Raw genomic sequence first — 26,543 nt, 5'->3', positions numbered from 1 at the left:
TGGGCACACGTACCATATCTCAAAATCTCTGGCTGTTCAGACGATATGCTGTTTACACACACACAAACACTAGTTATACACAGTTTTGGAGAAAATCCATCTGTCCTTCAAAAAAAAAAATCCTCAAACGTATGTATTACAAATTTATTAACTTATCTAAGGGTGTATCTGTTGATAAAGTTCAGTTCAAAATACAGTCCAAGTTCATACAAGACTGAAAGTTCTACGTACAACAGAGATTACTACAAACGTGACTTTATAAATATATAACAAAATACTGCTTCAGTTCTATAATTGTCAACTTTACAAACTACTGTTTTCAGTTGCCAATTAATACTCCACATTTTAGAAGCAGTCTGTAAAAACAAACATAAATACACATACACAAAAGCATGAGTTTGTAAGATTTGTTGATTTATCGATTTGTTTACAGTGAGATTATTTTTCTGTACAGCTGTCCAATAAATAGAAGACACATTTATCCACTATCATCATCATCGTACAGCATTGGAAGAGAACGAACCCCAATATTAACATATATAATGACCTTCAATTAAGATTTTAATTTAAAAATTAAAATTCCATACTTTTCAACCATTTTAAATTAGTTACAAAGGTTTTACTAATGAAACAACATTCTTTCATTTAAGCACCCTACATGTATATCACATTTTCAACGTGAAGAATTCAACCTGCAATCTGCAGTCAGTTCCAAAACACAACTGAAAAAAAATTCAACAACTCTGCAGTGGCATCCAGAATCTTAAACAGAGCATAAAAGCACCTTTAACAAACGATATATTTGATAGTTTTAACTAACACAAAATATTTAAACACTCCTTCAACATGTTAACTAAAATCATTGTGAAAATGCTGCGAAAATACAAGCTATAATCTAAAGCAATAAGAGTTGAATGCACAGGCAAGCTTAAAACATGCACCCAAAGTTTCAGATCATTAAAATCTCACTTCCACTATCAGCATGCTTGAACCTAACTTAAAACCACCTTATAATGGCTACATTTTGCAAAAAAAAAAAAAAAAAAAAAAAAAAGGAATTAAAAAGTATGCATATTACTTATATGTAGTAATTCAAGTTCCACTATTTTCTGCAAATCCAAATCACACATCCCTCCTTAAACAGTATGGTACAAAAAGCAGCACTTATTTTTTTGAAAAAAAAAAAAAGGTTTTGAAAAGTACTATTTCAAGGGCCACATAGGGTAATGGAAATGGTAAAAGTTCTCCATTTGTATTGATCAGTCTTCTAAAGAAGCTTGTGGAAAAGTTGATCTGTCTTGCAGCTCTCTGCGATGGTGACCTCTTAGAGCAAAACAAAGACATCCAGATTCTGAGCTGCTTCTCTGAGTGTTCTTCAAATGATACGGCATCTTGTTCTTCCCTAGGCCTTTATCTTCTTCTTTTAGTGCCTTTTCATGAGAAAATTTTTCACGAAGGTACCTTTCATAAAAGAAAAAAAAAAGAATATTAAATATGTATTACCCTAGATATTGCACACTAGAAGACTAAGATATATTTATTGACCTAGAAGCATCACATCAGAAAAAAGCACAGGAGGTTCCACATAACTCAGTAATTTATAGACTAGAAAATTTGAGATACAATGTACCTAAATATAGGGGCATTCAGAACCAGTTGATCTGTGGACTAACTAGTCCCTGGATCAAATATGGTGGCATCCACTCGAAACCCTGCCAAGATTGCTCTGGTCCTACTGGGATGGGCCGCATGGAAAGCAGGAATCCATTGGCAAGTGCGTGCCGTATTTGATCTGCCAACTAGTTAGCCTGCGGATATACTGGTTCTGAACCCTCCCAATAATCCGTAAAAGGTAATGTGCTTATCAAGTTTAGCTATGGCCAAAGAAGAAAATTATTTCATAAGTTAAAGATAATTCAAATTTCAAGGTGACCAATGTCTACTTAACTTGGGGTTTGTACAATCTGACAGTATGTCCCAACTCAATATCTGAACTCAAACTGTTTATGACCATGTACCTTTAAGGTCAGTTTCAGTCCGAGTGTGTGAAAACACAATATCATGAAAAAACACATACCAAAGTGGTGGCCACCTGTGCTTTGTTAAGTAAGTCTGCATCTCTGTGGGCAAAGTCTTGAATTGCCTTTGGTGCTTTCTGAACACTGTGGAATATTGCACTGTGAGCCAGTAGAGGCACCACTCTGTAAGTTGGTGGGCATTGTGGAGCTGAAAATTAGGAAATACTATTTCAACATTTCATACAATTGTTATTTAATGGAGAACACAAGCAAATCTTCAAAAAGACAATGGTCGCACCTTTCCTGTTGAGTTCCTAACAATGTGTATGTTTTAAATGTGAAAAACAGTTGAGGAAAGTTTATTATAAATTTTGTGAAAATATAAAGAAAACTATTAATAAAACATTACATATGTAGCCTATGTACACAATTTAACACATAATGAACTTCAGATGGAAATCTTTTACCTCAGCCATGACAAGAAGGTTCATAACATCCCTGTTGATGTCCTCCCCCACCTCAGCACTGGCTGTGAACTCTTTGATCACCTCGAGCTCCACGTGGGACACCAAGTGGGGAAGACAAAGACGGTTTGCCACAGCAATAAGGTCAATGGGGTCCACATTGTACAGGCTGTCAGGCATCTGACCAGTGTACAAGTAGTGTTGGAGGGTTTTGAATGTGTCCCCTGTCATACCAGGGAAACAAACCTGAGAAGCAATACACAGATGAATTGTTTTACATTGTCTGTTGACAAATAGTTATCAGTTTTGAAGTATCAGTAAAAAAAAAAGGGGAAAATTTTTTTTTCAATCGAGGCCTTTCACCACCCAAGCAAAATGAATATATCAAAAACCTAATTAATTGTGACCATGAATATGATATTTTCAACTTCTTATAGATTTTAATTTAAAGATAACCACTTTGGCCAATGTATTTAATAACTACTTGTACATGTAAGCCATATAGAAACTTACCACTTTTGCAGCACTCTCCTTGAAGTTGTCACTGAACATGGCAAGCATGGGGTCACAGCTACTGACAAGTAAGGCCTTGTGGGCTGGAACTAATCCATCATCTACTTGGAAATGGACATCTGGATGAATGGAAAAGAATATTTTAGAATTTGAAAAATACTACTACTTTTTGAAAACTTCAGTAGACAAAATGTTGAAACTGTATCAAATGGTAGCATTTTTTTTCAAAACATAAAAAACCAACTCTTAAAAGCTTACTTCCACTTAAAAAAGTTTATCAGTGACTGCATTATTCAAAATAATAATTTGTTTTCCAAATGATGGAGACTGCATGGTTCTAATATATATACCTGAAAACATCACATCACTGGCATTAAATTATTCACCTGCAAAGAGCCCTGTATCCAGAACCAACTTTTTTAGTTGAAAGCACCTCTGTTTGAAGAAAGCTTCCTCAAACTCTTTGTTCAAAATCTGATCCCTATTCTCAATGTTTGTGATCATGGTGACAAGATCAGTCAATTGCAGCAGTTGAGCTGCACATTTGGCCTCAGCAAGCACAGTGTGGTTCTCCAAGGCTCTCCCAGTGTACAGGTAGTGGAGCACATACTGTAGAGCAGCTGGAGTTATATCACTATTGAGAATAAGTAAGATTTCTCCCTCCGAACTTCTCCGCTGAATAGATAAAAACGCAGGGTGATTTAAAGCAATGGTACTTGTCTCATCCTGGCTTGTTTCCACTTCCATTGAGCTGTTGTCACTATCAGTGAGGGGAAGCAGTCTTTCTGAAGCATCAGCAGTCCTAGCAGAAGTGCAACATGTAGTGGCACCATTGGTGGGGGTTTCGCATTGGTTTTCCACCCGTTGTCCAATGTTATGAATAAGGAGATCACAAAATACATGCGATGCAGTCAGCAAGCAAACTCTATGAGCCTGAATACAGACATCACCAGTCTGTAGAGTAATATCACTGAATGCCTTGCTAGAGAGCAAACCAGACAGATCAAAAGACTTCAGCATCTCGGGCACTTGTACTGGCGGTGGTTTGGGCATTGGAGGCAAATATGGTTCCTGGCATAACGGTGGTTTTATTCCTCTCAACTGAGTCTTCCAGAATTTCTTCTGGCGTTTGTGGTAAAGTGCAGCTCTGACAGCATTCGTGAAGACTTCTTCAACTCCATATCTACTATAAACACTACTTTCATAGTAATAAGCACCAATTTTCTTTGCTACTTTGCGTCCATCTTTTGGAGTCAGTATGTCTTCTTCTAGAATTGGCCTGCAAGGGACATGCATTATTTTTGTACTAGTATAATGTATTCAATGAATGGGGTCATTAAAATAAAAATGGCAGGATATTTAATTGCATCCTTTTTGTACTAATTCTGGTTTATAAAAGTTCAATATTATTCAACCATCAGGCTAGTTGGCAGGGAGGTTTGGCAGATTTGAACTTTCTGCCCTTTTAGTCGGGGAAAGGTGTGCTTGAATCAAAATTTGATATACTAGTAGAATGTATGAACACATGGGTTTTTTTTGGTACGTAAAAAGGTACACTTTTTCTGAAAAAGACCCCACCCTGGTTACAGCCCTTACCATAATTTTCACTAAGCAAAAAATGCACCAATGGAAAAAAAAACTTATCATTTACATGTTTTCTTACTTGAAAAAAGGCCCTTTGTCCATCTTAATGAAGTCTTTGTCCATGTACAGATGTCTGAGGTCCACCTGACAGCCTACCAGCACTATAGGGGTATCGGGGCAAAACTCCTGTATTTCTGGATACCACACACTGACCAGATTGTAATAGGTTTTTGGTCGTACAACTGAGAAGCACAGAAGAACCACATCAGCTCTGTAATAAAGAAATAGAATAAGACTGTGTTCACCAAATTCAAATGACTTAGAAAATGCATAACGAAAGGACCTCTACCATGCATTAGAATTTTGCATCATCTTCAATGGTATGTAGAATGTTTCTGAGTTTGGCCATCTATAGAATGTTGGGTGTAGGTACTAGTACTAGAAAACTGTTAAAAGAGGATTTTTTAAATGTTTTTTCCCAAAGAAATCACACATGCTGAGCCTTTCCACTGTTGGATAAGAAACATGCTGTCAGGCTATAATGACTAGTATTATTTAGTATTTCCTCTATAAAACCATGTATATCTACTTGTATGTATTCAATATGTACGTATGTATCCAATTACCTTCCATATGCAAATCTTCTGTCCTTTCCATGATAACCAAATGTGTCCCAAAGTCTTAGTGACACATCCACCTTGTCCACACTGCAGTAGGAACGCTCCAGGACCTTTAGCAATATAAAAAAATAATCAGTAAATATGTACATTTTTTCCCAAAATTTTATACCAAATTTCCACTCATGAAAATGCAACAACTTCAGATTAATATGACATACATGAATGACTCTCTTAAAAAATGTTTCTGCAAGGAAACTTAAAATTGTCTGCTGCTTTCAATTGCTGCATAGCACTCAGAGGATGCAGAATGAAATCAAACCTACTATTATCCTTTAAATGTAAATTATCTGTCTATTAATTGTTCACAAAAAAAGTTTGCAGTATATGTAGGGTTACAATTTATGTTATTTATGTCCTAGCTCTTTTTATATTACATATATTGCACAATTTTGTACACTGTGGGACAAAATACAAGCAGAACTGAAACTTAATTTGTAAATATGCATTTGTGGATCTTTAAGAAGCTACATGTAAGTGACCTGGTATTCATATGCTTGCACTCTACCTTTGAGGTCAATATATCTTAAGCTGGGTGACATTATCTTTATAAGATTAAGACAAATATTTGTTATCAGCAATAAGGTCAAAATCCTAGAGCTAGCTCTGGCGACGATAAATGTTTTTGGTGTTTTAGTACTACAAATACAGATCTGCATATTTTAGTTAACTTAATGGCTACCAAACATAACTCTTAATATTTCCCTTTTTTCAGTTAGGTATCAATAGATGCATATTCATACACCTGCATTCATGCTGGTCTGCAAATAGTTTTGCACATGCACTCATAATACCTCCAAATCGTGCCTGTAGTGATCAATAGCCCAAACCGTGGGCACATGTGTGTGCATCAGGTGCGGTAAGGAGTAACTCGTCCCGCATGCACGAGCACAGATCAAGCGTGTCTTCCCCGTTCCTGTGTCTCCAACGACCACACATTTCACCACTTCATGGTGTGACTGCTGTTGATCTATCATTTTCAGATTTTCTTCAAGTATCTCATCTGTGTCTTACTTCATCTTTTATTGATTTACGTTGTTTTATCTGAAATAGAAATAGGAACGAGGATGATAATTATTGTCATTATTATCATTTTTATTATTAATATTATCACTTTTTTTTTTTTTTGTAAGGCAACTACAGGACCAAATGTGTACCTTTTAAACAATAAAAATGACAATACAGCTGGTCTTAGTCACAAGTATGCCAATCAGATTCAGTGTGTAATACAGTGATACAGGTATGCCTTTTTCCAATATAGTTCCTTTTGAATCGACGACTTTTATTGTGTACCATTAGAAAACATTAGAGAAAGATGATCTGACACCATTTGGTGGTAAAAACGCATATACACTGGTGAAACAGGATTATGTGACATATGATCAGAACAGACTGTTTACTAAGTATGTGCAGTTGTTTTTTCCCTTTTTTCCATCTAATCTAATATTCTCTGCACTCATAGTGAAACAGGTTTCATGCCTCACAACTGAGCACACCGAGTTCAGCTGTAGATCCATATATACACCATTGCCTAACTAAAAAGATTTTTTAATCTTAAAAGATGTTTGTTTAAACCCCCCCCCTTACAAACACACACACACACACACACACACACACACACACACACACACACACACACACACACACACACCGTGCCATGGTGGAAATGTTCTCACCTCGGGAGTGCCTGGCCTTTACCTTAAAAAACATTCTAAAATTTGTGAGTCAAAAGCATTTTTACTGCATGTTTGAGAAAAAAAAGAATAAAGGAACAACTAAAGACTTACCATTAAAAAGACCACACCTATTAAAAAGTGATTATAAATTGTGTTTCAAGGTATACTGCATACTTATATACTTCAACAGTGGTAATGGCACATGCAAGAGCTCGTCCAAGTTATCTCTACAAGCCGTCTGACAGTAATAAGGCTAACCCTAATGTTTATTTTATCACAGATAATTATCATTACACTTCAGTGTGACAAATTCAGTGTTTCAAACAAATAACTGCAATGTTTATGTATGACCCACTACCTACTGAATGTAGGAAAAAAACTACAACACCCTAATAAATACATTCTCAGTCCTTACAAGATGCAGAAGCCCTTTTGGTGCTTCCACAATCAAAATCTTAATATGAAAGTACAGATGCATCGATCCTCAAACTACTTCTACATGTATCCCACATGACATATGTAAAAGATCTCAGGATACTGCAAGGAGAGGTACATATCATAACAATGAACCATTATGGTTGTAACAATTTAAAGTAAATTAGCAAAAACTTAATTTGGGTAGACAGTGCTTAAAAAAATTGAAACTAGAAAATATCAGAGCTGAATGTGACTTAATGAAAAACAAGTTTGTGGTGGTATTCCTGGCTGTGGCATTGGGCCCACTAGCAATAGCACTCAAGAAACTGAACAATTCATTGCCCAAAAATAGCTTAACAACATCCGCTGCCCAACAGCCTATACTTAACTACTGTATACAGAGTGCGTAAAAAAATCAATCTGTGCTCTCATTCATTCCACAGATTACATGAGATTACATTTCTTCCCTGCAAGTGCCATGGATCTTTTCGGCACAGATTGCACTGAGATGAGGCACCAAACAAATCAATATTTCATCTCAGTGTCTCGATGACAAATGGATATTTCCTGTCAAAATTCAAGTTACAGGCATCATAAATAAAGCAACTTTTCCATGTATGTACTATAAAGCATTCTGCCATATACATATATATATATGGCAGAATGCTTTATAGTACATACATGGAAAAGTTGCTTTATTTATGATGCCTGTAACTTGAATTTTGACAGGAAATATCCATTTGTCATCCATATATATAGTTTGCTTATTGTACTTTAAATGCATCTTCCTAATACATATCTATTGTTGCAAAATGTATGTGGTTTTAATATATAGATACCGGCATGGAAAGTAAGGCTAATTGTGCCATTTGCTATTTTATTCTCTGCAAACTCACTTAAGTATCAAATAACAATGTTTTTCAAAAATGCAGTTGTCTGTGTTAACAATGTACCTAATAATGTTTTTTTAAATTGTCATAACTTTGTCATTTATTTTTCAAACTGACTAATCTATGCATTTTAATACTGAAGGAAAAAAACATTATAACTATTGTTCTAGCTCCAAGCGCATTTGTGACTGCAAGGGGTGAGTCATGTGGCTGAGATGGTTATAGAGATAGAATGACCTAACTTGACTGGAAACCACCTAACATCCATCACAAAATGGACACAAAAAAGCACTCAGTCTCCTAGCAGACTGACATTTCCTGAATCTAACCATATATGGTCAAGTACTGTATACTAGTAAGAAAAATAAATTCTTTTGCTTTCCTTCTCACTTACTACTAATTACAATTATTATACCACAAGCTTTGAAAAGTATTATATTATGCAAGTTTTATTGCTTTGGGTGCTATAGGCTAGCCCTTCCACAGTGACCAGTCAGTGCTCACTACTTGACCAGAGATGTAGGAGACATCACTTGGCGACTATTATATATGTCTCTCTCATTTTAAGCATTCTAAAACTCAACCCTCAAGCAATCTTGTTTAACGGTGACACCAGATTTATGGACAATTTGTCCAGTCTCAGCTAGTCTGCTGGTAAAATGCTTGAATTAGTACCATGTACCAGGTATGGCATATATTATTATACAATGAACATCACTCCTTTTAAAGGTCACAAGAAGCAGTCCAGTTCCTTGTCTTTGTCTAATATGTAAGCAACTGTTCCTAAAAGAGGCTTCGTCATCATACTAAGGTGACCCAGTGCATTTTCCTTTTTACCTCTTAAATTATGACCACTTCGAGTAAGCATTAGATGATTCCTATCTTATCTGACAACCATCACATTAGATTTTTCCAAAAGCTTTGAATGTCAATAAATCACCTCATAAAATATGGTAAGGGTTGCAGACAAATATACATTATTCCATATTTGAATGACAGAAACAAAACTGAGTATACTTGTATCATCTTTTAAGTAAAAAGTTTTTTAATGAAAATTTTTTTGACATAATCTGGAAGACAATGAAAATGTTATATTTTTCAAATTGGGACAACTAAGGAAAAAAAGGCCCACTTTTTCAAAAAAAAAAAAAAAACAACTTTAAAAATAGTAAGCTAGCTGGCTGTGTATTCTTGGTTTCACTCATTTTGGTTTATGACTTGGCATGTTGACTTCATTTTAGTATATAAGAAACTACTGGAAGCTGTTCACACATGTACCATGTATGTGTTACCAGCAACCCACATTGGCTTGACATGTAACTTTAATATAGGAACAATTTTGGTCCATGCAGTCTGCATTCAGATAGAAATGGATATAAGATAAGCTCTTGAAGATTATGGCCACTCTTGTATTATATCTCTACTGTTTTTTGGTTACCAACAATTTTGCCTGAGATTTGTGACAGGTATGTGTCTAGACAGGTACCACAGGAAGATAAATATCAAAGAGGACTATAAGCCAACATGCCAAACATTCCAAATTGGTTTCAGCTTAAGGTGCATTACAACAACTATATTAGTCTCATGCAACAAGAGGATTTTGACCAGTCTAAAAACGATACATCAAGGCTAAAAGAAACAACAGAGTTAATTAATTGATATTGCATGAAATTGAGCTTAGGAATTAAACAAAATTTAAGAAACAGTCTGTCTAAAATAATGCAAATCCTCCTCTATCTGTACTGAAATATACCATACATCTATAGATCATAATAGATCTCATCATGTAAAGAAAATATAAAAGATGACAAGGAAATTACCAACATCAATAAACTGCAACTGGTTGTTATTGGACATAACATATTACTTATCCATAATGGATTGTCTCTAAAACAAGGCAGTTCATTGTTATTTTATTTCATCAAAGTGAACTGCATCCATCATAGATAATTTCTTAAGCATGACAGTTCAGCATTTTAAATTTCATCAAAGTGTAATGTAAAAAAAATAAATAAATTCATAAATGTACAATGGAGTTCTAGGCATTTCTGTCAGTCACATGAAAGATGAATCCAAAAAAGGTGATTAAAATCTACTGGCATGAATCAATCCTATAGTCAGCATTTATACATTGCCATCATGATGGTTCATTTAAGACTATATGTTCTGAGTAAATAAACATTGTAAATAATTCATAGAAGTAAAAAAAAATGCCAAATTATGTTATATAACTGGGAATTGGGGGTAAATACTGCATAATACTATTGAACATGCACATGCATAACCTTATGTAATCTTCAAATATAATAAGAGAAATACATTGCATAACATGTTTAAGTATTGTATCATATTTGTTTAATTTTCTTACAGCAAATTTACAGTAAGCTTATTGACTTTGTTTGGAAACAGGTGTCAATAAGTTTACCCAGGTAAATTAAGCTGTATTTTGAAGCACATATTTAGAAAAAAAACTTTATGTACCAAAGTACTGTAGGTACTATAGCTATACTTTATATACCAGGCCTGATTATAATAAGTAAGAACTAGAAGAATTAGAAAAATAAGTAAACCTGCTAGGTGTTTTTAGCAATGATTAAATCTGAAGTTAAATAAATATAACTGCTGATGATATTCAGATCAGCCTAAAAACCACTGCGCATGAACTGATTTAGTTACAGTAAGAACAGATACCAAAATAAAAGTAAAGGCACATTCAGTACATACTACTACAGTTGTTACAAACAAATAATTAAGTAATTTATTGCTATTTATTATAACTGATGCCACAGGGACTGTTATTTATTATAAATGATGTCACCGGAACCCCAATTAGACTCTGAAATAATTAATTACATGTAAAGTCATCAAAACAGCTGATAAGACCCTTTTCCCTTTTGAATATGTTCAATACACCTGAAGATATATTAAGCAGATGATATACCAACACTGTCACCATTGTTAAATGTACCTGTGGTGATCATTAATCAAATAGCTACATTTTGTAATGAAAACTGAGCCATTAATTACTTCCAAAAATGTGCTGAAGCACAGCCTCTGGCTGCGTCACACCTGGCTATCTGGCAGTGCCGGTCTCTGTGAAAAATCTTTTTTACCTGGATTTAAAAAGAAAGGGGACTTACATATACCAGTATATTCTATGACATAAAAAATGTAACTGAACAAGATAAACTTTAATGATAACCGTGCCTTTGTAAATGTAATGTCATTATAGTAATAAGCTCTATTTGGCAACTATATCTGATACAATGATACCTAAAATAGCTAAAACGGGTTGTATTATCAGATGTATATATATGTTTATCTATATGATATGAATAATACATCTATTTTTGTCAGTAAGCCTGGTGAGTTGTTTACCCTTGAGACCATCATGAGGAAACAATAACTAATGGAGCAATAAGTACTAAAATACACCAGAGAAATAAGTGCAGCTACCAAAGCTTCTGTGCCTTAAGAAAAAACAGATGACATCACACTTAAGTATTAATACTTAATATCAAATAAGATCATCATTATTTTTATTTTATTTTATTTCATTTATTTTATTTTATTTTTTTGCAATAGGGAGATAAAGTGCAACTTTATCCAATGTGGTTAATATCATTTATCAGTTGTACTTGTTATAGGCTGGTGCCTTCTTATCTATACTTGAAAATACTTGAAAATAATTAATCCTCTTCTCTATTAATTAAATCAATAGATAGATACTCAGTGCTATCACATGCTAGCAGACAGACTCACACAGTATCAGACACAGACAGCAATTTTATCATAAAACTGATGTAATCACGTCTGGCTTATCAAAATTCACTATCATGGTATTAATACAAATATGTCATTTTTTTTCAAATACTTTACAAGATCTGCTAAAGAAAAATATGAAATGTATCCTTCTATTTATCATAAAAATATTTTTTAAAAAATAGTTAAAAAAGGTAAATATGCAGATCTACTCAGTATGTCTTAACAGTAATTTTCTATTTATATTAACAGAGAAGTAAAATAGATAGGACAATATGAATGCATAAGTCACCACCTTAACAACATGATAACTAATGTCTGGCATATTAAGCTTGTGACACATAGGTTAATGTTACCTCAGACAAAGGCCATGCACTGACACCAACATGTTCAAATTTCGTCACACTAAAACAATGACAATAATTACTAAGAACTAGCGGGTCCATTTGTTGGAAGTCAGCCCAACGGCAGACAATTTCAATTTTCCCCAAAAATTATTCTGTCAACAGACAAGCAAATGATCTACAGAAAAGTTCTTGCATGTGCTGCTAATAAGAGCATGTGTCAAATGACGAGATTTACTAAAGTGATTTCTATCAAAAATCAAAGAAAAAGACTCGCCCTGTTACGCTGCAATGCCTCTTCTTGTTTAAAAACCACAACAAACTAATGCCAAGGTCTCAGAAACGTAATGACTTACACAAATAACTTGTTCTGTCTTTACCTGTTTTCTCTCAGGTGAGCCTGTGACTTGACACTCGTGTCTGTTGACACTGACAGCTTGCCAGATGAAAGTAGGTCACATGGAAGTATTATGTACAAAACGTCACTTCCCAAATCGATGACGTACTGCACAAGCACTGACCAGGAAGGAAGATGTCGGTGGATCTTCGGAAGAATAAAGACTCCCTTCTTGCAGCGTGGCAAGATGTGGTAGACGAGAAATCTGATACAAACTGGTAAGAACACCTTTGTAGGTGTCTACTTAAATTAGATTTGCATTTTGAAAATGATAAGCGAGATGCGAATATTATAAGTCAGCGGCATGAGTTCCGTCCACGAGAGACGGTCCGCAAAATAAGTCAGCAGTGAATTTGAGACTTAAATGTGAGTCACGTATCAAGCCCTGGCATATACTTTAATGATGCTGAGGTTCCGAGTTCACTCTGATCCTTTTTGATAAGGCAAGGGTTACTGCATTGCTGGGTCGTCCTTAAGTTTTCAACTATTAAATGAAACAACTGACGTTTGGATATCTTCCTGTCCAATTAATGACGAAGTTACAATTACCTAAATAATTTCCCCGAAAAATCACCCTGCTACTACCACGCATTCAGCATCATACGAGTCAACATAAACATCATAGCCAATATTATCACATGTAAGTTCTCAAGTTTACAACCTTACCCTCGTAATACAAATGACAATGACTTCCTTTCACAAAGCGACCACACCCCCTTTTTAACATTTAAAAAGTTTTGAAAAAAAATACACTGATACATCTTTCTGTTAACATGGCTGACAACGAATTGTAATTGCATGTTCAAGCCATATTGCTGCTGTCTTTCAGGGCTGTTTTTGGATATGAAGGAACAAGCAATGTGCTACGAGTGGTTGAGAAGGGAGGTACTGTACTTTTTTTTTTCTCATGCCTCTTTTGGCACCTTGTTAAAGTAAAAAGGCAGGTTTAGTGTTGTTTTTTTATAATTGCAATTTAGATATGTTTTATCTTTCTTTATTTCTCTTATGCTTGCCAACCGGAATGTGTACATCTTGTCCAGATAATCATATTGTCGCTTTAGAATATGTCAAAATATCTTACTTTTATATATATATATATATATATATATAAAAGAAAAGAAGAAAATGAATAAAATTTAATCATCTTGCAAAAGCCTTAAGCTGAATAAGAAACACATTTGTAAGATTATCAAGAGTGTCAAATTATAAATAAAGCTTCAATTTAAGGAATTCTTATTTATCTGTTATCATGAAATGGTTATTTTTGTATAGATGGAGACCTGGAGGAAATGGTAGATGAATTGAACAGTGGGAAAATTATGTATGCCTATTGCCGGGTACAAGATCCTAATACCAATTTGTGGAAAAATGTTATTATCAACTGGGTAAGTAATTGCTTATATCAGTTGAAGCTTCAGAGTTGTGTTGTGAGAATAAATTGAGAGGCTGTATTTGAGTGTACATGCTTGTATTTTGTATGGAGCATGTTACAGAATTCATGTAATTATTGTCTTATTTAGAAAAAATGAGCTTATGCTTGAATTTATGATGTCCCTTCTGTTTTAGCAAGGTGAAGGTGTACCAGAAATAAAGAAAGGTGCAGCAGCTCGCCACATCAATGATATTCACAATTTGTTCAGAGTAAGTAAACGGAATTTCGGAAAAACTTTCTTCATGACATGTGTCACAGATGCACAGCCCAAAGCACAAATTTGTGAATGACATGCAGTAATATCCCATGACTAATTTGACTTCAGTGGTTTGTTATTAGATAAATATTGTTAAATGTTTGTTTGTTTGTTTTGTGGGGTGGATGGGGGGGGGGGGGGGGAGGGGTAATAATGCTTGTATCCTAATACATGTAATGGTATGTTCACACAAAATATATGCAGTGCAAGTGTTACAATATATAGTGTCAGTTTATGTCAACTTATTTTTCTAGGGGGCCCATGTGACCATTAATGCCAGAACAGAAGATGATATAGATGAGGAGACCATTAAAGACAAGGTGGCCAAATCCTCTGGTGCTAACTATAGCTTTCACAAGGAAATTGCTAAGCCTATGGCTGAACCGGAGCGTGTGGTAAGTCATTGGTGCTAACATTATGTCATTATTAAACTGTCACACTTAACACATCTTTAGGATATATGATTAACTAGTTTAATAATCTTTGATGGTTTGTTTTTTTCCCTTATAAAGACTGTAGATGGCAAACTGTGTTAAGGAATGAGAATACAAATATGTTATGTACAAGATTCTTCTTAAATGTTAATTTTAATATATGTGAAAACTCATATTGTGTATTTTTAGTCATCAGTATACAAGAGGACAAAGCCAGCTGAAGAAATTAAAGTTAATGTGAGGGATCAGTTCTGGGAGAAGCAGGAGGTATGAACCAATGTGGTGTGGTTTATAATGCAAAATAGTGCTTTAAATCACTAGTTTATGTGATGATTTAAAAGTCATTCATTTATTTGCTAATATGGCAAAGCATTAGTAATATTATTATTCATATATGATAAAAACACAAAATGCCAAATTGGGTGTTCTGTAACACTCGTTAAACAGTAAGGGATGTGTTTTTTCCATTTAAACAGTAAAAATATGATTAATTTTAATTTTTTTTCCTAAAGAAAGAAGAACAACAGCGGATTGCAGAAGAAAAACGTAAATCTGCAAACGAAAGGAAAAATATTGAAATGGAAAGAAAAGCTAGAGAGGTACTGTCTGATAAGATGATTCTAATAAAATCAAATTGAAACACCAGTAATGTCTTTCAGTTTCACCCCTGTAATTGTAATGCTAATTCACTTCAATTGAGCACAGGAAGCTTCCTGATTGAATTATCCATTCCTAATGTGTAATCAAGAAACTTTGGTGAACAGAACATTTGATTCAAAATATATATATTGGGAAAATTTTTAAGAATTGATTCAGTCCAAACCAAATATTATAAGCAAACAATTCAAATTTAAATCTTCACATCAGGAATTGACAAATTGATTTTATAAGATTCTAAGAAAGGGGAATGATGATGATGTTATGCATGATTGAGTAGCATAACCCGTGTCTGTATACAGGCAAGAGAAAATGAAGAAAGAGAGAGGAAGGCAGCAGAGAGGGCAAAAGCTATTGCAGCTCAAAAGAAGGCTGAGAAGTTAGCAGCTGAAAATAATAAAGAAGAAGAGAAAAAACGCTGGGTATGATACATATGATGATTTCATGGGTGATTGACAGGTCAAGAAAATAAGAATGAATGATTATGCAAAATGAAATAATTAGATTGAAAAAGGAGTAATTTTGCACTTATTTGTTAATTAAAATAATTGTGATTGAGAAAGGAATGAAAGACACTATTGCATTGATGATTTTAGTGAGTTTTAATTTGCATATCTGTCCCTGTTCAACTTTTGCACTGGCCTGCTTGGCCTTGTGTCTACAGCTTTGTGGATGGGTTTACACTGGTAGGATTTTGTGCATCAGGACCTAATTGTCAATGTAGTGACTGCAAAACTGCTAACACTGTTTTCTAATGGATCTCTCTATGATAGGAACATGATCAGAGTGAGATGGAGAAAGATTATGAAGATCGCAGGAAACGTGCATCATCCTTAAGACACGAAAGGGCAGCAGAGGCTGCTTCTCTTGTTGCACAAAGAGAAAATGATCCAAGAGCTAAATTTGAACAACACACTAGTCAGTATGCAGCAGAGAAGAAAATGCCACCAGCTCCACCCAAGTAAGACATTTCAAATTGACAATACTTATTATATTGATTGAAAATAATCTCTATAATAATTGGCTGTTTACTGAAGAAAAGTTTGTTTTATGTATGTCTTTGTTAATGCAAAAGTACCCGTAAACTTAAATTGGAATGTTTTTAATTTTAATTTTTTTACATTTTATTCCACTTTTATTAAAGAAATTGCATACTTTTAGATATATATCTCAATTGATGTTTCCAGAAAAATAAAACACACCTTCTTGGATCAGCAGCAACAAGAGGCTCCTCTGCCCAGAAAAGAACCAATTCAGCTACCAAGGGAGCCTTCACCACCCCCAAGGGAACCTTCACCACCCCCAAGAAGGGAGCCTTCACCACCTCCAAGGGAACCATCGCCACCCCCGAGGGAACCATCTCCTCCACGTCAACCCTCTCCTCCCATCCGAGAACCTTCTCCAGAACCAGGTTTGTAAAATGAGTGGATGAATGACTGGGTTTTAGTTACTTTATTATTTTGGCCCGATTAAGAAAAACTGGGCATAATAAGCAGCATATGTAACCCTTTTCTTCTTCATCTTATTGCCATTCCCACTCCTAGGCATAGCACATGGATAGCATTGGTGCATATAGGGAAAACACTTGCTCTCTTGGTAAGCTTAGCTTAATCAGGTAAATCTTGCATGTAAATGCTCCTTAGGTAATTCAAACTTGCAGAGATGGTTACGTGTACAATATTTGCAGGGGTTTTTTTTATTAAAAAATGAGACATTTGCATTTTATGGATTGCAAACAATTGCAGTATCCTTTACAATACTTCTATCAACTGGCAAAGTAAATAAAATAAACAACAAATTAAGTTTATCCCATTACTTTCACCTTTCTCTGTCTTGTTTTGTCTCAGAGCCACAGCAGCCAGTGTCCAGACCAACCTCAGAGGTTCCTGCTACCAGAAACTTGCTGGCAGAGGGACTGCCAAAACGCCAGGATTCAGATGAAGAGGAGGAGGAAGAACAGAACTGGGATGGTGAGTTTGACAAATTACCTGTTGGTGTTACCAAGTTCAATTACAAGTGTCTCATTTTGGTTTTAGAGTGACTATAAGTAGGCTGTATGATTGCCTATGGATGTAACTACTGAAGTTTCACTGACATTTGTCACATCAATTAATTGCATAAAAGACACCAGAATTATTTTATGAAAGATATATCTTTTAGGTCATTAATCTTTTAGTGGCAGGATAGACAAAATATTTCGAATATATTAAGAAAGGAAATTAAGTATCAGATTATTTTGATACATCCTGATGTTTAACAGTGTGATAACAAGATTGAAAATACCATGGAATTTTTCTTGATTTTTCAGAGCCCGGTGGTGAGGAGTTTGAAGGTCCTCCAGAAGTGACCCCTATCACTCAGGAGCCAGAGTCCAGTTATGCTCATGAAGATGAACCCCCTGATGCAGGCTACGCTCATGGAGCAGAGAAGAGGATATCAGGCATGATGGAGCAGAGCAGTCTGAGAGCCAAAGCTTTGTACGATTATCAAGCAGGTAAGCCTGGGTGAAACAATTCAGCTCAGGTTTGTACTTATTGCATGCTGATCAATTGAAGAGTTTGGAATGTCTGTTGTAGTAATATTTTTGTTACAGTTACTAGGTCATCTTAAGTTTTGAATGTCATTATTGTTTATTTTAATTTAAATCATATTAAAATCTTTGCCCTAGATTAACATTTTATCAGATATTATTAACTTTTATCAGTTTTTATCTATTTTATCACCAAAGTTATCACTTCTAAGCTGTAAACAGCAATGTTCTAATCCAAAGGTTCACCATCCAAAATCCTTTATCTAAAGTCCTAACATTTCTCTTGCTTGTAGCGGACGAGACTGAAATAACGTTTGATCCAGACGACATCATCACCAACATAGAGCAGGTGGATGAGGGTTGGTGGGTGGGAACTGGCCCAGATGGAACACATGGAATGTTTCCAGCAAACTATGTGGAACTCATTGAGGAATAGATACTGGCTAGTGTTAAAAGATAAAGATGGCAGGAGCATGCGTTGCAATTGGTAAAGGCACAGTTAGTGGTAGTGGGGGGAAAGATATCCTCCCCATTTTGTGCCAGATCAAATTTGAGATTATTTGAGTGATATCAGGTGTTAGCAGCACCACTAGTACTCTAAGGTTTTTAGACCATTTTATACATTAAAATCGGAAAGAAGTAGATTGCTGGAGGTAAATGATGATACATCAAATGAGACACTGAAATGATTTTGCTTGAACCTACTGGTGTAGATCATTTCCTATGACCAGTTATATGAAGAAGACAACGTTATGTGAAACAAATTGGAAATTCTTTAAAAAGCTTTTGTTATCAGCAGCAGTTTAAAAACTTTGGTGAAAAGGTTTTCAGATGTATCTTTGTAGCAGTTGCTCATTACTAAATGTTTCTGTTAAGTAATTGAGACGGGCTTTCAACGATACAAATTCAAACAAAGGAAAAGTGTAGTTATTTCAGATTGTTATATCTATTACTATCATGAAAATGCAAATTAAATGACTAGCTTTGCTCACTTTATATGACATCATTGTCATCATTAAAATATATTATATATATATATATTTTAGTAAGAATTGCATATTTTACCAGTTTTCATCTAGTTGGGCTTTCATACAAAGTCTGTTTACATCATGGTTGACAAAAAGAGAGAGATTGCTAAGACTTCAGCATTTTTTTTTTTTTTGCAAAAACTGCTATATTATATGCTATATTTTCTTCCTATGCAACATATAGAATATCATTCCACAGGGTGGGAACAGTAATATGCTTGGTGCCAATCAGAAATAAACAGCATTTTTCTGTATTGTCCCACCTGATTCACCCATGAAACTGGTGAAAGGATTCTTACTTATTTTGCATGTTCATCTCTTAATGTTGCAATTAACATTCCATCATGTAATGACATATTTGCTTGGAGCCAGTAGTTATTTAAATAAAACATTTCCCCCCCTTACTGCTTAGATCTATATGTGAATGTCATACAAATATATCTTATATACCTTATGTCTGTATTACTAAGAAATCTACAATCACTTTCATGTCCACATGCTTTATACACCAAACGTAACATGCTGCCGATTATTTACTCTGTTAATAAATTCAAAACAAAAGTTCATATAGAAGTTTATTCTTTAATACTAGCCTAACAAAATATACTATTAATATATATATGAATAGCTGTATCCTATATTTGAGCAAATAATGGAATGTGTTTACTGTATCTCCTCTCATTACACCAATCACTGAAGAAGTTTTGAGCAAATTATGCAAGTGTTTCTTTTTTCTTCTAAGTAAAACTACCGTCAAAGAAAAAGTGCATTAGATACTTTATTTGTATTGCATGGAAATTTATGCCACTTGAATGCTGCAATTTTAAACATTACAGTTGCATCAAATGCCAGCAGATATTCGCATAAACTTTTTTTCTGACATTATCAGTTGTTCTGCCATATCACAGTATTTTTTAGGTCTAACCATCACAGCATATTTTGGGTCAAATAATTTTGTATCAATACATGTATTCTTTTAGAAGAAAATTAGCCTTCATTAAATTTATTATCAGCCATTGGGCAAAAATTAAACTACAGCATTTTCTGAATGTATTGAATATAAACAAAACCACAGGACTGAGGTCTTTTTTTCCCCAAAATTCCACCACCTATTTATATGTCCCCCTACTACCACAGAATCTCTGAAGATTCCCACAGAAGTGCATACAATCTTCTCCAGTGATCCACAACATATTTGGTTGGCACCAACCCAATGTGCACACATACCAGCTCATAACAGTACACACCACTCAGTGAAATGCCTGGGAAACACTGGCGCCTCAGCAACCTGAAAAAAAAATTTAATTTGTAATTTATTTTATAAACTAGCATTCAAAAGTGCACTCGCCTATATTGCTTTTGGGTTTAAAACTTGTGACAAGAAAGTTTAAACTGAGATGAAAAATGTGGCCTTTTTGGTTAAAAATAATGAAAATAAGAACTATGTGGCAGTGACAATCTTTTTCAAGAAATTGTTCTTAAAACTGTACATTTTTCTTTAATGCATGCCTAGTTAAGATCTGCATTAATTTACTAAGATCAAGTTTTAAAAATGCAGACCATTAAGATCAAATATGGATGAAAATTGTTACCTATAAGAATTTTCTGCAATAATCCCTGGAGGGTGCTCCAGACTTCCCCCATGGAAAGGGCGGAGAGGAGCTATAATGTTTCCCTGATAGAAAAGATAATACAGCTGATAACTAAATATACCAAGTTGATCCAAATACCTATAAATAAATAACTTAAAGACAGAATGCCAGTCATCCTACAGTCTCAATTAAATTTAAAGAGGTAGGTCTTCACTTATGAAATGCATCTTTAAGGAACATCAACACTTACACCACTGTCTTCAAACCATAAACAGTAGGAATAGAAGAAGTCCCCATCCCTGACTGTCATTGTGGTAAAACCTTGCTGAAGCTTTATCTGAAACCAGCGAACAATGCTCCAGATCTAGAAAAGAAATGGGTTAATTCATTAGAAAAAATATCAATCAATTACTTTGATAATTCAATAAAAAATGCCCAAATTTTGATAAAGATATAATTAGTTCCATGTTTGAAGATAAAAAAAGCACTGATGGATCTCAAGCTCCATCAGAAATCCTCAAAGCATATATGGTTTCACAATGAATTTTAATAAAGTTTTGAGGATAAGATATCTTTTAAGGTAATACAAAAAACCGTTCTTGTAACTTGCCTTGCTTTTTATGTTCTGAGTCACATCAGCTTTCTCTGGCAAATCTTCCATGGTGATGTTGATGGAGGGGGCAGTCAGCTGGTCAGTGGAGCGGTCAATGTAGATGAAGTGGACAAGGCCAGGAAACTCCTCCAGATAACTTAAGGGGTTAAGGAAGAATATGGCTTATTGTGGACCTTAAAACACATTTCTTTCACACAAACTTTTGTTTGCAAAACATATCTCAGCAGCTTCTCATTTTAATTTCTAACATTTTCTTGTAAGTGAATCTTTAAATACAAGTTACCGTATGTACTAGTATACAAGGAAATCAAGTAAATGATTGCAAAGTCATGTAGCTATTTTCTCAAAAAGAATTTTGAAAATTTTAACATATCTAAAAGGGTACTTTGTCATGGTGATGTTTCTTTGAGCTTTGACAGCTAAATAGTCCTTGTAGTCATCCAGACGGCCTTTTGCATGAGACTGCAAGCCATATATCACACTGTTAGATAACTGTTCATCTCCAAGCAGATATAAAGAGCTGAACAAATCTTTTAGGGACTTATACAGAGAATTGATAGAATTTTCTAGCCTGAAAAATAAAATTTTGTCATTTCTCAAAATAAAGTATAAAATATAGTCACTAATTCTAATTCAAATGAAAAACAAAAGAAGGAATTACAGTGAAAAGAGAAATACATATACATGCTCAATTGCTCTTTTAAAAAAGGAATCATGTTACTTCTGTAAAACAAAAATATAAAAAAACTTACTTTGGAGAAGGAAGACTATGTCTTTTTGGTTGATTTAAATAGCTGACAACTTTATCCTTTTCAATCTTATTCCACTTGCTGTCTACATCTTGCACTGCCTTGTCAACATGCACCTGTTGCATAATGATGTTATATTAGCAGCTAACATTCCCATTATAGACCATATATATAAACTGGCATCCCCAAAATTTGGTTAGAAATTAAGTTTTACAACAGAAAATCACAGGTTATTTCTGCTATGTTGTTAATTATCAAATCTTTTGTCTTTAAAATTTAACAACAAAACCAATGAACCACTCAAATACTTTAATTGATTGTTTTTACCCTGAAACTTTTTGTGCCTTCCACAGTTTTCTTGAGATTGGTTTCCACAAGGTCCAGGATGTATTTCCCATGAGCACCTGCACTCCCAGTCATTCCAGCTGGCAGTGGGGTTACTATGGTCTTCAACAGGTTTAGGGTTTGACAGATGAACTGAGCCTGGTGACACTTGGCTACCTGCATAAGAAATAATGAGTTCAGATGAAATGAAATTCAAAATAGAATAAATATCTGCCAGAAAAAAATTATTATTGTGAAATGGTGGCTTAAAAAATGGATTCCCTAGGGGAAAAAATTGGCACACAATACATTTTAACTCCTACCATGTGCATAACCACATACCTCACTAATGATGACTAATGTAATTCCATGCACAACTTGTATTGTATGAACTCTGTGAGGAGTGTGCACGCAGGCTGGGGTGTGCAGGAACACTGTTGCAGTGTGGTACTTGTCACTCACATTACTGGCTCGTCTTGAAAGACTGTCAGATGGTGTTGCCCCCTTTTCTGCTGAATCTGCAGACTGGCTAGATATATTAAGTTTAATCAAGGGTGCAATAATACTCTCTGCTGCTTGGCTGAATACAGCATCATCCTGCAAGTGTCACGCATAAATAAGGGTCTTGACATATTCATACAAAAGAAATATTTTTTCAATAAAAGATTTTTAATCTTATCTGGATGGTTTTCATAATATTCAAGATAATTGTTCATGATAATTGATGTCAAAAATTTTATTTCACTTCAAAATTCTGTAAATATAAATTATATACCTGATTAGCTCCAAGGTTTGTAAGTTTCTTCTCAGGTTTGGGAGTTGTGTGTGGAGTATAGTACATTTCCTGCGGAGACTCCACTGCCAGATCACTCTCAAGAACTGCAAATGTGCAAATACCATCATAATTTTATCAAACGTGTTCAAACTCTGTGGCTGGCATAACATATTTAATTAAGAAGATAACAGAAATGTTTGAAGGAATTAAATTCCAATGTTATCAAAGAGTAAAATGCGTCAGCAGGACAATTCTAAGCATGTCTTTTTTTAAGATACTGATATGCTCAAAAAATACAACAACAGTTAATATTAACATATAAAATACAAAAAGATGCCTACCAACTTCCAACGCTCCTCCTGGTAATGGTGGGGTGTGGACTGAGGTATTACTATCATCAACAGGAGTTGCTCTTGGGTCAAAGAACTGAATTATATAGAACCACAAAATATTATTCACTGACAGATCAAAAAAATAAAAATGCTGGTAATTTGAAGCAAAATCAATTTTTTTTATGCCTGATAACTATGGTAGAACTTTTAGTTATTAAGATATGACATGTTTAAAAATCTAAACAATTAGGTAAGAACAACTACGGTTACTAAGTTTTAAATGAATGAGGGCATTCTAGCTGATTGGCCATATAAATGAAAACTGTCAAAATAGTCATTAAAATCTGTTACATAGAGTATTTCAGGTTTTAAAAAATCAATTTATTAATAAATATATATATTTTAAATAAATAAGGGCCAAAAAATTAAGAAAAGAAATGCACAATTAGATTTATTTGTCTGGAGTTATAGAATCAAAGCTTAATTGAACCACCTGCTCTTGGTCACTTTCATTACTATCATCATCTGCTAGACTCTGAAAACTGAGAGTTTTCTTTCTGAGTAACGGCGTTTTTGTTTCTTTGACAGTATTGTGTGTGACAGTGTCTGTGAATTCAGCACTAGCGTCCTCTGGTGTCAGACGAAACTGGGACTGCACTAGCAATGTCAGGAGTAACATGTCTGATGACTGGAGTTCCCATGCATTGCGACTGAAAAATTGAACATGAAGCTCATTTAGAATTGTTTCAATCATTTTTAATCCATCAACTGCATTACTTTGAGTATCAGTCAAAAAATGTTTACAAAGAGTGTTCTCTTTAAAAAGAGCAAGACTAAGCATTGTCTTACAGGAGTCTAGATAAAAAGATGATGAAAACATGCTTCAGTGACATACAGTAGTTTCAGTGACATGGAGAGTTTAAGAGGATATATAAGTAGTAACAGTTAAAAAAACACTTTACCTTGAAAACAATGCTAATAATTTAGTATTAACAAGAAGCAATGCATGGATAGCATTTCTATCTTCTCCACTCCGTAGCTTTTCCAGACAAGACTCCAGTATACTTATGCACATGCCATTTACTGCCTGGTTTACATTAAGTCGCTCAAAGGCCTGAAAGAGAATATCTTTTTTTAACTGACTGTAACTGAAAAAGAATGTCAAAGTTCAAATGAAAACCAAAGAAATTCTTAGAATATGACAAAAATTGTACTGTACCTGCATACAATATACTTAAGGTAATTCAGTTGAAGTGTTCAAAGGAAAAGTTTTAAAAACTCTCATCAAAGATTTAAATAAAGCTCATCCCTGGTTTAATAAAAATGTTATCTTTTGGATCCATTAAAAAACTAATTTTGGGTCAAAATAGAGTCACCAAAGGAAAAAGACACAAAGTGACTTTAAACATTAGCAGTGACTATCTAAAAAGAAAATGTTAGAAAATGAAAATCCTTTAAACTATACTTTTAATGAATTAAGTAACTGTCAAAAGCTGATTCAGTTTCACTTTCATCTTTCTAACTGCCTATTAGCTAACCTCTACAAGAAACGCCTGATCACTCTCCACCAGGGTGCACCACGTGTCCACCAGGTGTGACACTCTACTCCAGGTTGCCTTACGAGCTGCTGTCAAGTCTGGACGCAATCTGGAATAAAAGTCCACTGTTTGTGTTACCTCAAACATTTTTTTAATCACTCGTAGTTGACAATAGATGCATTATCAACACATTATAGCTGATCATCTGGCAATGGAGCTCTTGCAAATTTTCAAACAGACATTAACCTTGGTGTCACTCTCAGAATCCAAATAGATAAATGCTTTATCACTCTTCATTAGTGTGTTCTCACCTTTCTATGGCTGGACCAAACAAAAAACTGAGCAACCTTTGGAAAACGAGCAACTTTCTATGAAGAAAATCTTCAGCCTCTGATCCATCTCCATTGATGGCTATGTGTAACTGATCCTGAAACTGAAGAGGCAAAAATTTTCTTATTAAAATCAACAATCCTAAATAATAGCCAAACATTTCAAGTAAATAAAATGCTGATTACGAATCATTACTAATGAAGATTAAAAAATTGCCTCCAAATTATAAATTGATTTTTAGTAACTTTCAAAGAATAAAACAATCTATACCTGTTTAAATACAAAAAGGAAACCATTTTCGCATTCTATGCTTGTGTAAGGGTTTTTCACTGTCTCTATCATGAAGCGCTGTGAGTTGACAAGTGGTGAGAAAAGCTGAACAATAACATTTGAATCTAACTCATCCTTCTGGAAGTCTTCAGCCTAAAATGAGATTCATAATAAAATTCAGATATGTTTATGATACACCTGGATAGCATTTATAGTATTTTATTTATTATCATCAGTGTTAAAATTTGAAACAATTTTATCATCATTCTTTAAACTTAATTAAGGCTATTTACACCGGTGAATACAGCAGCGGGAGGGTCCAAAATCCACACCACCGCCACCATTACTACCATCATCCTACCCCGCCAGGGTCTGCGCTGTGTCATCAACCAGGGTTTGCAAAGCCCGCCGCCTCAAATGCTCCCCACCGTGTACGGTTGATACTGGGGTACGTTTTTGATCAGAGTCATCCCAAAGAATATCTTATTACAATTGAATGTATTAAGCCATTTAAAACTGGAAAGTATCAAACATGATCCTGAGGGCCTGGAGTAGATCTTTTGGCGAGGGAGTAAGGCTGAAGGGTGGATCATAACTGGATTACCTGGATGAACTGAATTTGTAAACATTCCAACTACATGTACATGTAAGAGTCAAGGCAGGGGGTTTCGCTTTCTTCTTACCTGAATTAATTGTGCTTCAAGCGCCTTCCTTCTTAAATGTAATTTAAAATCATGGTCTGTGTTAACAAATAAGATATCATTCAGTTCGCTGAATACTAAAATGCCTTTCATTGCACGGGATTCTGTTACACAAACTCATCCAGGTTTGCTTACGATAACAATCATCATGTGCTCCGCAAGCAGAGTTAGGCTTCGTTTAGATGTTTGGTTTCGATCTTAAACTTTCGTTGAGCATTTTTTCTCTTAAAATTGATGATT

At 34.6% G+C, this 26,543-nt stretch overlaps 3 protein-coding genes across 6 annotated transcripts; 1 reads left to right on the top strand and 2 right to left on the bottom strand.

Annotated features, from left to right (window-relative positions):
- Window positions 1-130: 130 nt before the first annotated feature.
- Window positions 131-12,884, bottom strand: LOC106159540 (rho-related BTB domain-containing protein 1). Of its 2 annotated transcripts, none has more exons than XM_013535837.2 (9): window positions 12,726-12,884; window positions 6,051-6,300; window positions 5,206-5,309; window positions 4,659-4,850; window positions 3,382-4,274; window positions 2,996-3,114; window positions 2,486-2,728; window positions 2,078-2,226; window positions 131-1,461 (listed from the first exon to the last, which is right to left on the bottom strand). In XM_013535837.2, the coding sequence occupies exons 2-9, from the start codon at window positions 6,231-6,233 to the stop codon at window positions 1,260-1,262; spliced, it is 2,085 nt and encodes a 694-aa protein (XP_013391291.2). In that variant the 5' UTR covers window positions 6,234-6,300; window positions 12,726-12,884; the 3' UTR covers window positions 131-1,259. The 2 variants fall into 2 exon arrangements, with proteins under 2 accessions (XP_013391291.2, XP_013391292.2); XM_013535838.2 differs by having other exon boundaries at window positions 12,702-12,821.
- LOC106159542 (drebrin-like protein B) lies at window positions 12,834-19,645 on the top strand. Of its 2 annotated transcripts, XM_086999631.1 has the most exons (13): window positions 12,834-12,960; window positions 13,572-13,627; window positions 14,015-14,127; window positions 14,309-14,383; window positions 14,685-14,825; window positions 15,054-15,131; window positions 15,377-15,463; window positions 15,824-15,943; window positions 16,295-16,482; window positions 16,709-16,932; window positions 17,369-17,491; window positions 17,830-18,015; window positions 18,345-19,645. In XM_086999631.1, exons 1-13 carry the CDS (start codon window positions 12,878-12,880, stop codon window positions 18,485-18,487), a joined length of 1,617 nt encoding a protein of 538 aa, XP_086855757.1. In that variant the 5' UTR covers window positions 12,834-12,877; the 3' UTR covers window positions 18,488-19,645. The 2 variants fall into 2 exon arrangements, with proteins under 2 accessions (XP_086855757.1, XP_013391294.2); XM_013535840.2 differs by lacking the exon at window positions 15,824-15,943.
- Window positions 19,646-19,837: 192 nt separating this feature from the next.
- LOC106159526 (BLOC-3 complex member HPS1) lies at window positions 19,838-26,486 on the bottom strand. Of its 2 annotated transcripts, XM_086999629.1 has the most exons (16): window positions 26,286-26,485; window positions 25,603-25,755; window positions 25,314-25,435; window positions 25,003-25,111; window positions 24,427-24,578; window positions 23,958-24,174; window positions 23,474-23,558; window positions 23,133-23,236; window positions 22,700-22,954; window positions 22,361-22,534; window positions 22,037-22,149; window positions 21,670-21,855; window positions 21,282-21,420; window positions 20,922-21,035; window positions 20,672-20,754; window positions 19,838-20,367 (listed from the first exon to the last, which is right to left on the bottom strand). In XM_086999629.1, the coding sequence occupies exons 1-16, from the start codon at window positions 26,394-26,396 to the stop codon at window positions 20,208-20,210; spliced, it is 2,277 nt and encodes a 758-aa protein (XP_086855755.1). In that variant the 5' UTR covers window positions 26,397-26,485; the 3' UTR covers window positions 19,838-20,207. The 2 variants fall into 2 exon arrangements, with proteins under 2 accessions (XP_086855755.1, XP_086855756.1); XM_086999630.1 differs by lacking the exon at window positions 21,670-21,855 and having other exon boundaries at window positions 26,286-26,486.
- Window positions 26,487-26,543: the final 57 nt, after the last annotated feature.

The sequence above is a fragment of the Lingula anatina genome, chromosome 1, assembly GCF_051362555.1.
Source record: "Lingula anatina isolate TDL-2025a chromosome 1, LinAna3.0, whole genome shotgun sequence".
Taxonomy (NCBI): Eukaryota; Metazoa; Brachiopoda; class Lingulata; order Lingulida; family Lingulidae; genus Lingula; species Lingula anatina.
Note: the sequence above shows the minus strand (reverse complement) of the source record. Positions and strands in the feature narration are given on the sequence as shown.

Coding starts and splice junctions, on each gene's coding strand:
- LOC106159540 (XM_013535837.2), bottom strand. CDS start 6,233: ATGATAGATCAACAGCAGTCACACCATGAAGTGGTGAAATGTGTGGTC. Junction 5,310..6,050: donor ACTACAGGCACGATTTGGAG/GTATTATGAGTG, acceptor ATATTGCTAAAG/GTCCTGGAGCGTTCCTACTG. Junction 1,462..2,077: donor CACAGGTGGCCACCACTTTG/GTATGTGTTTTT, acceptor CTTTTATGAAAG/GTACCTTCGTGAAAAATTTT.
- LOC106159542 (XM_086999631.1), top strand. CDS start 12,878: ATGTCGGTGGATCTTCGGAAGAATAAAGACTCCCTTCTTGCAGCGTGG. Junction 15,464..15,823: donor TGGAAAGAAAAGCTAGAGAG/GTACTGTCTGAT, acceptor GTCTGTATACAG/GCAAGAGAAAATGAAGAAAG. Junction 16,933..17,368: donor AGAACCTTCTCCAGAACCAG/GTTTGTAAAATG, acceptor GTTTTGTCTCAG/AGCCACAGCAGCCAGTGTCC.
- LOC106159526 (XM_086999629.1), bottom strand. CDS start 26,396: ATGAAAGGCATTTTAGTATTCAGCGAACTGAATGATATCTTATTTGTT. Junction 25,112..25,313: donor TTTGGTCCAGCCATAGAAAG/GTGAGAACACAC, acceptor CTTTTATTCCAG/ATTGCGTCCAGACTTGACAG. Junction 20,755..20,921: donor TATGGTTTGAAGACAGTGGT/GTAAGTGTTGAT, acceptor CTTTTCTATCAG/GGAAACATTATAGCTCCTCT.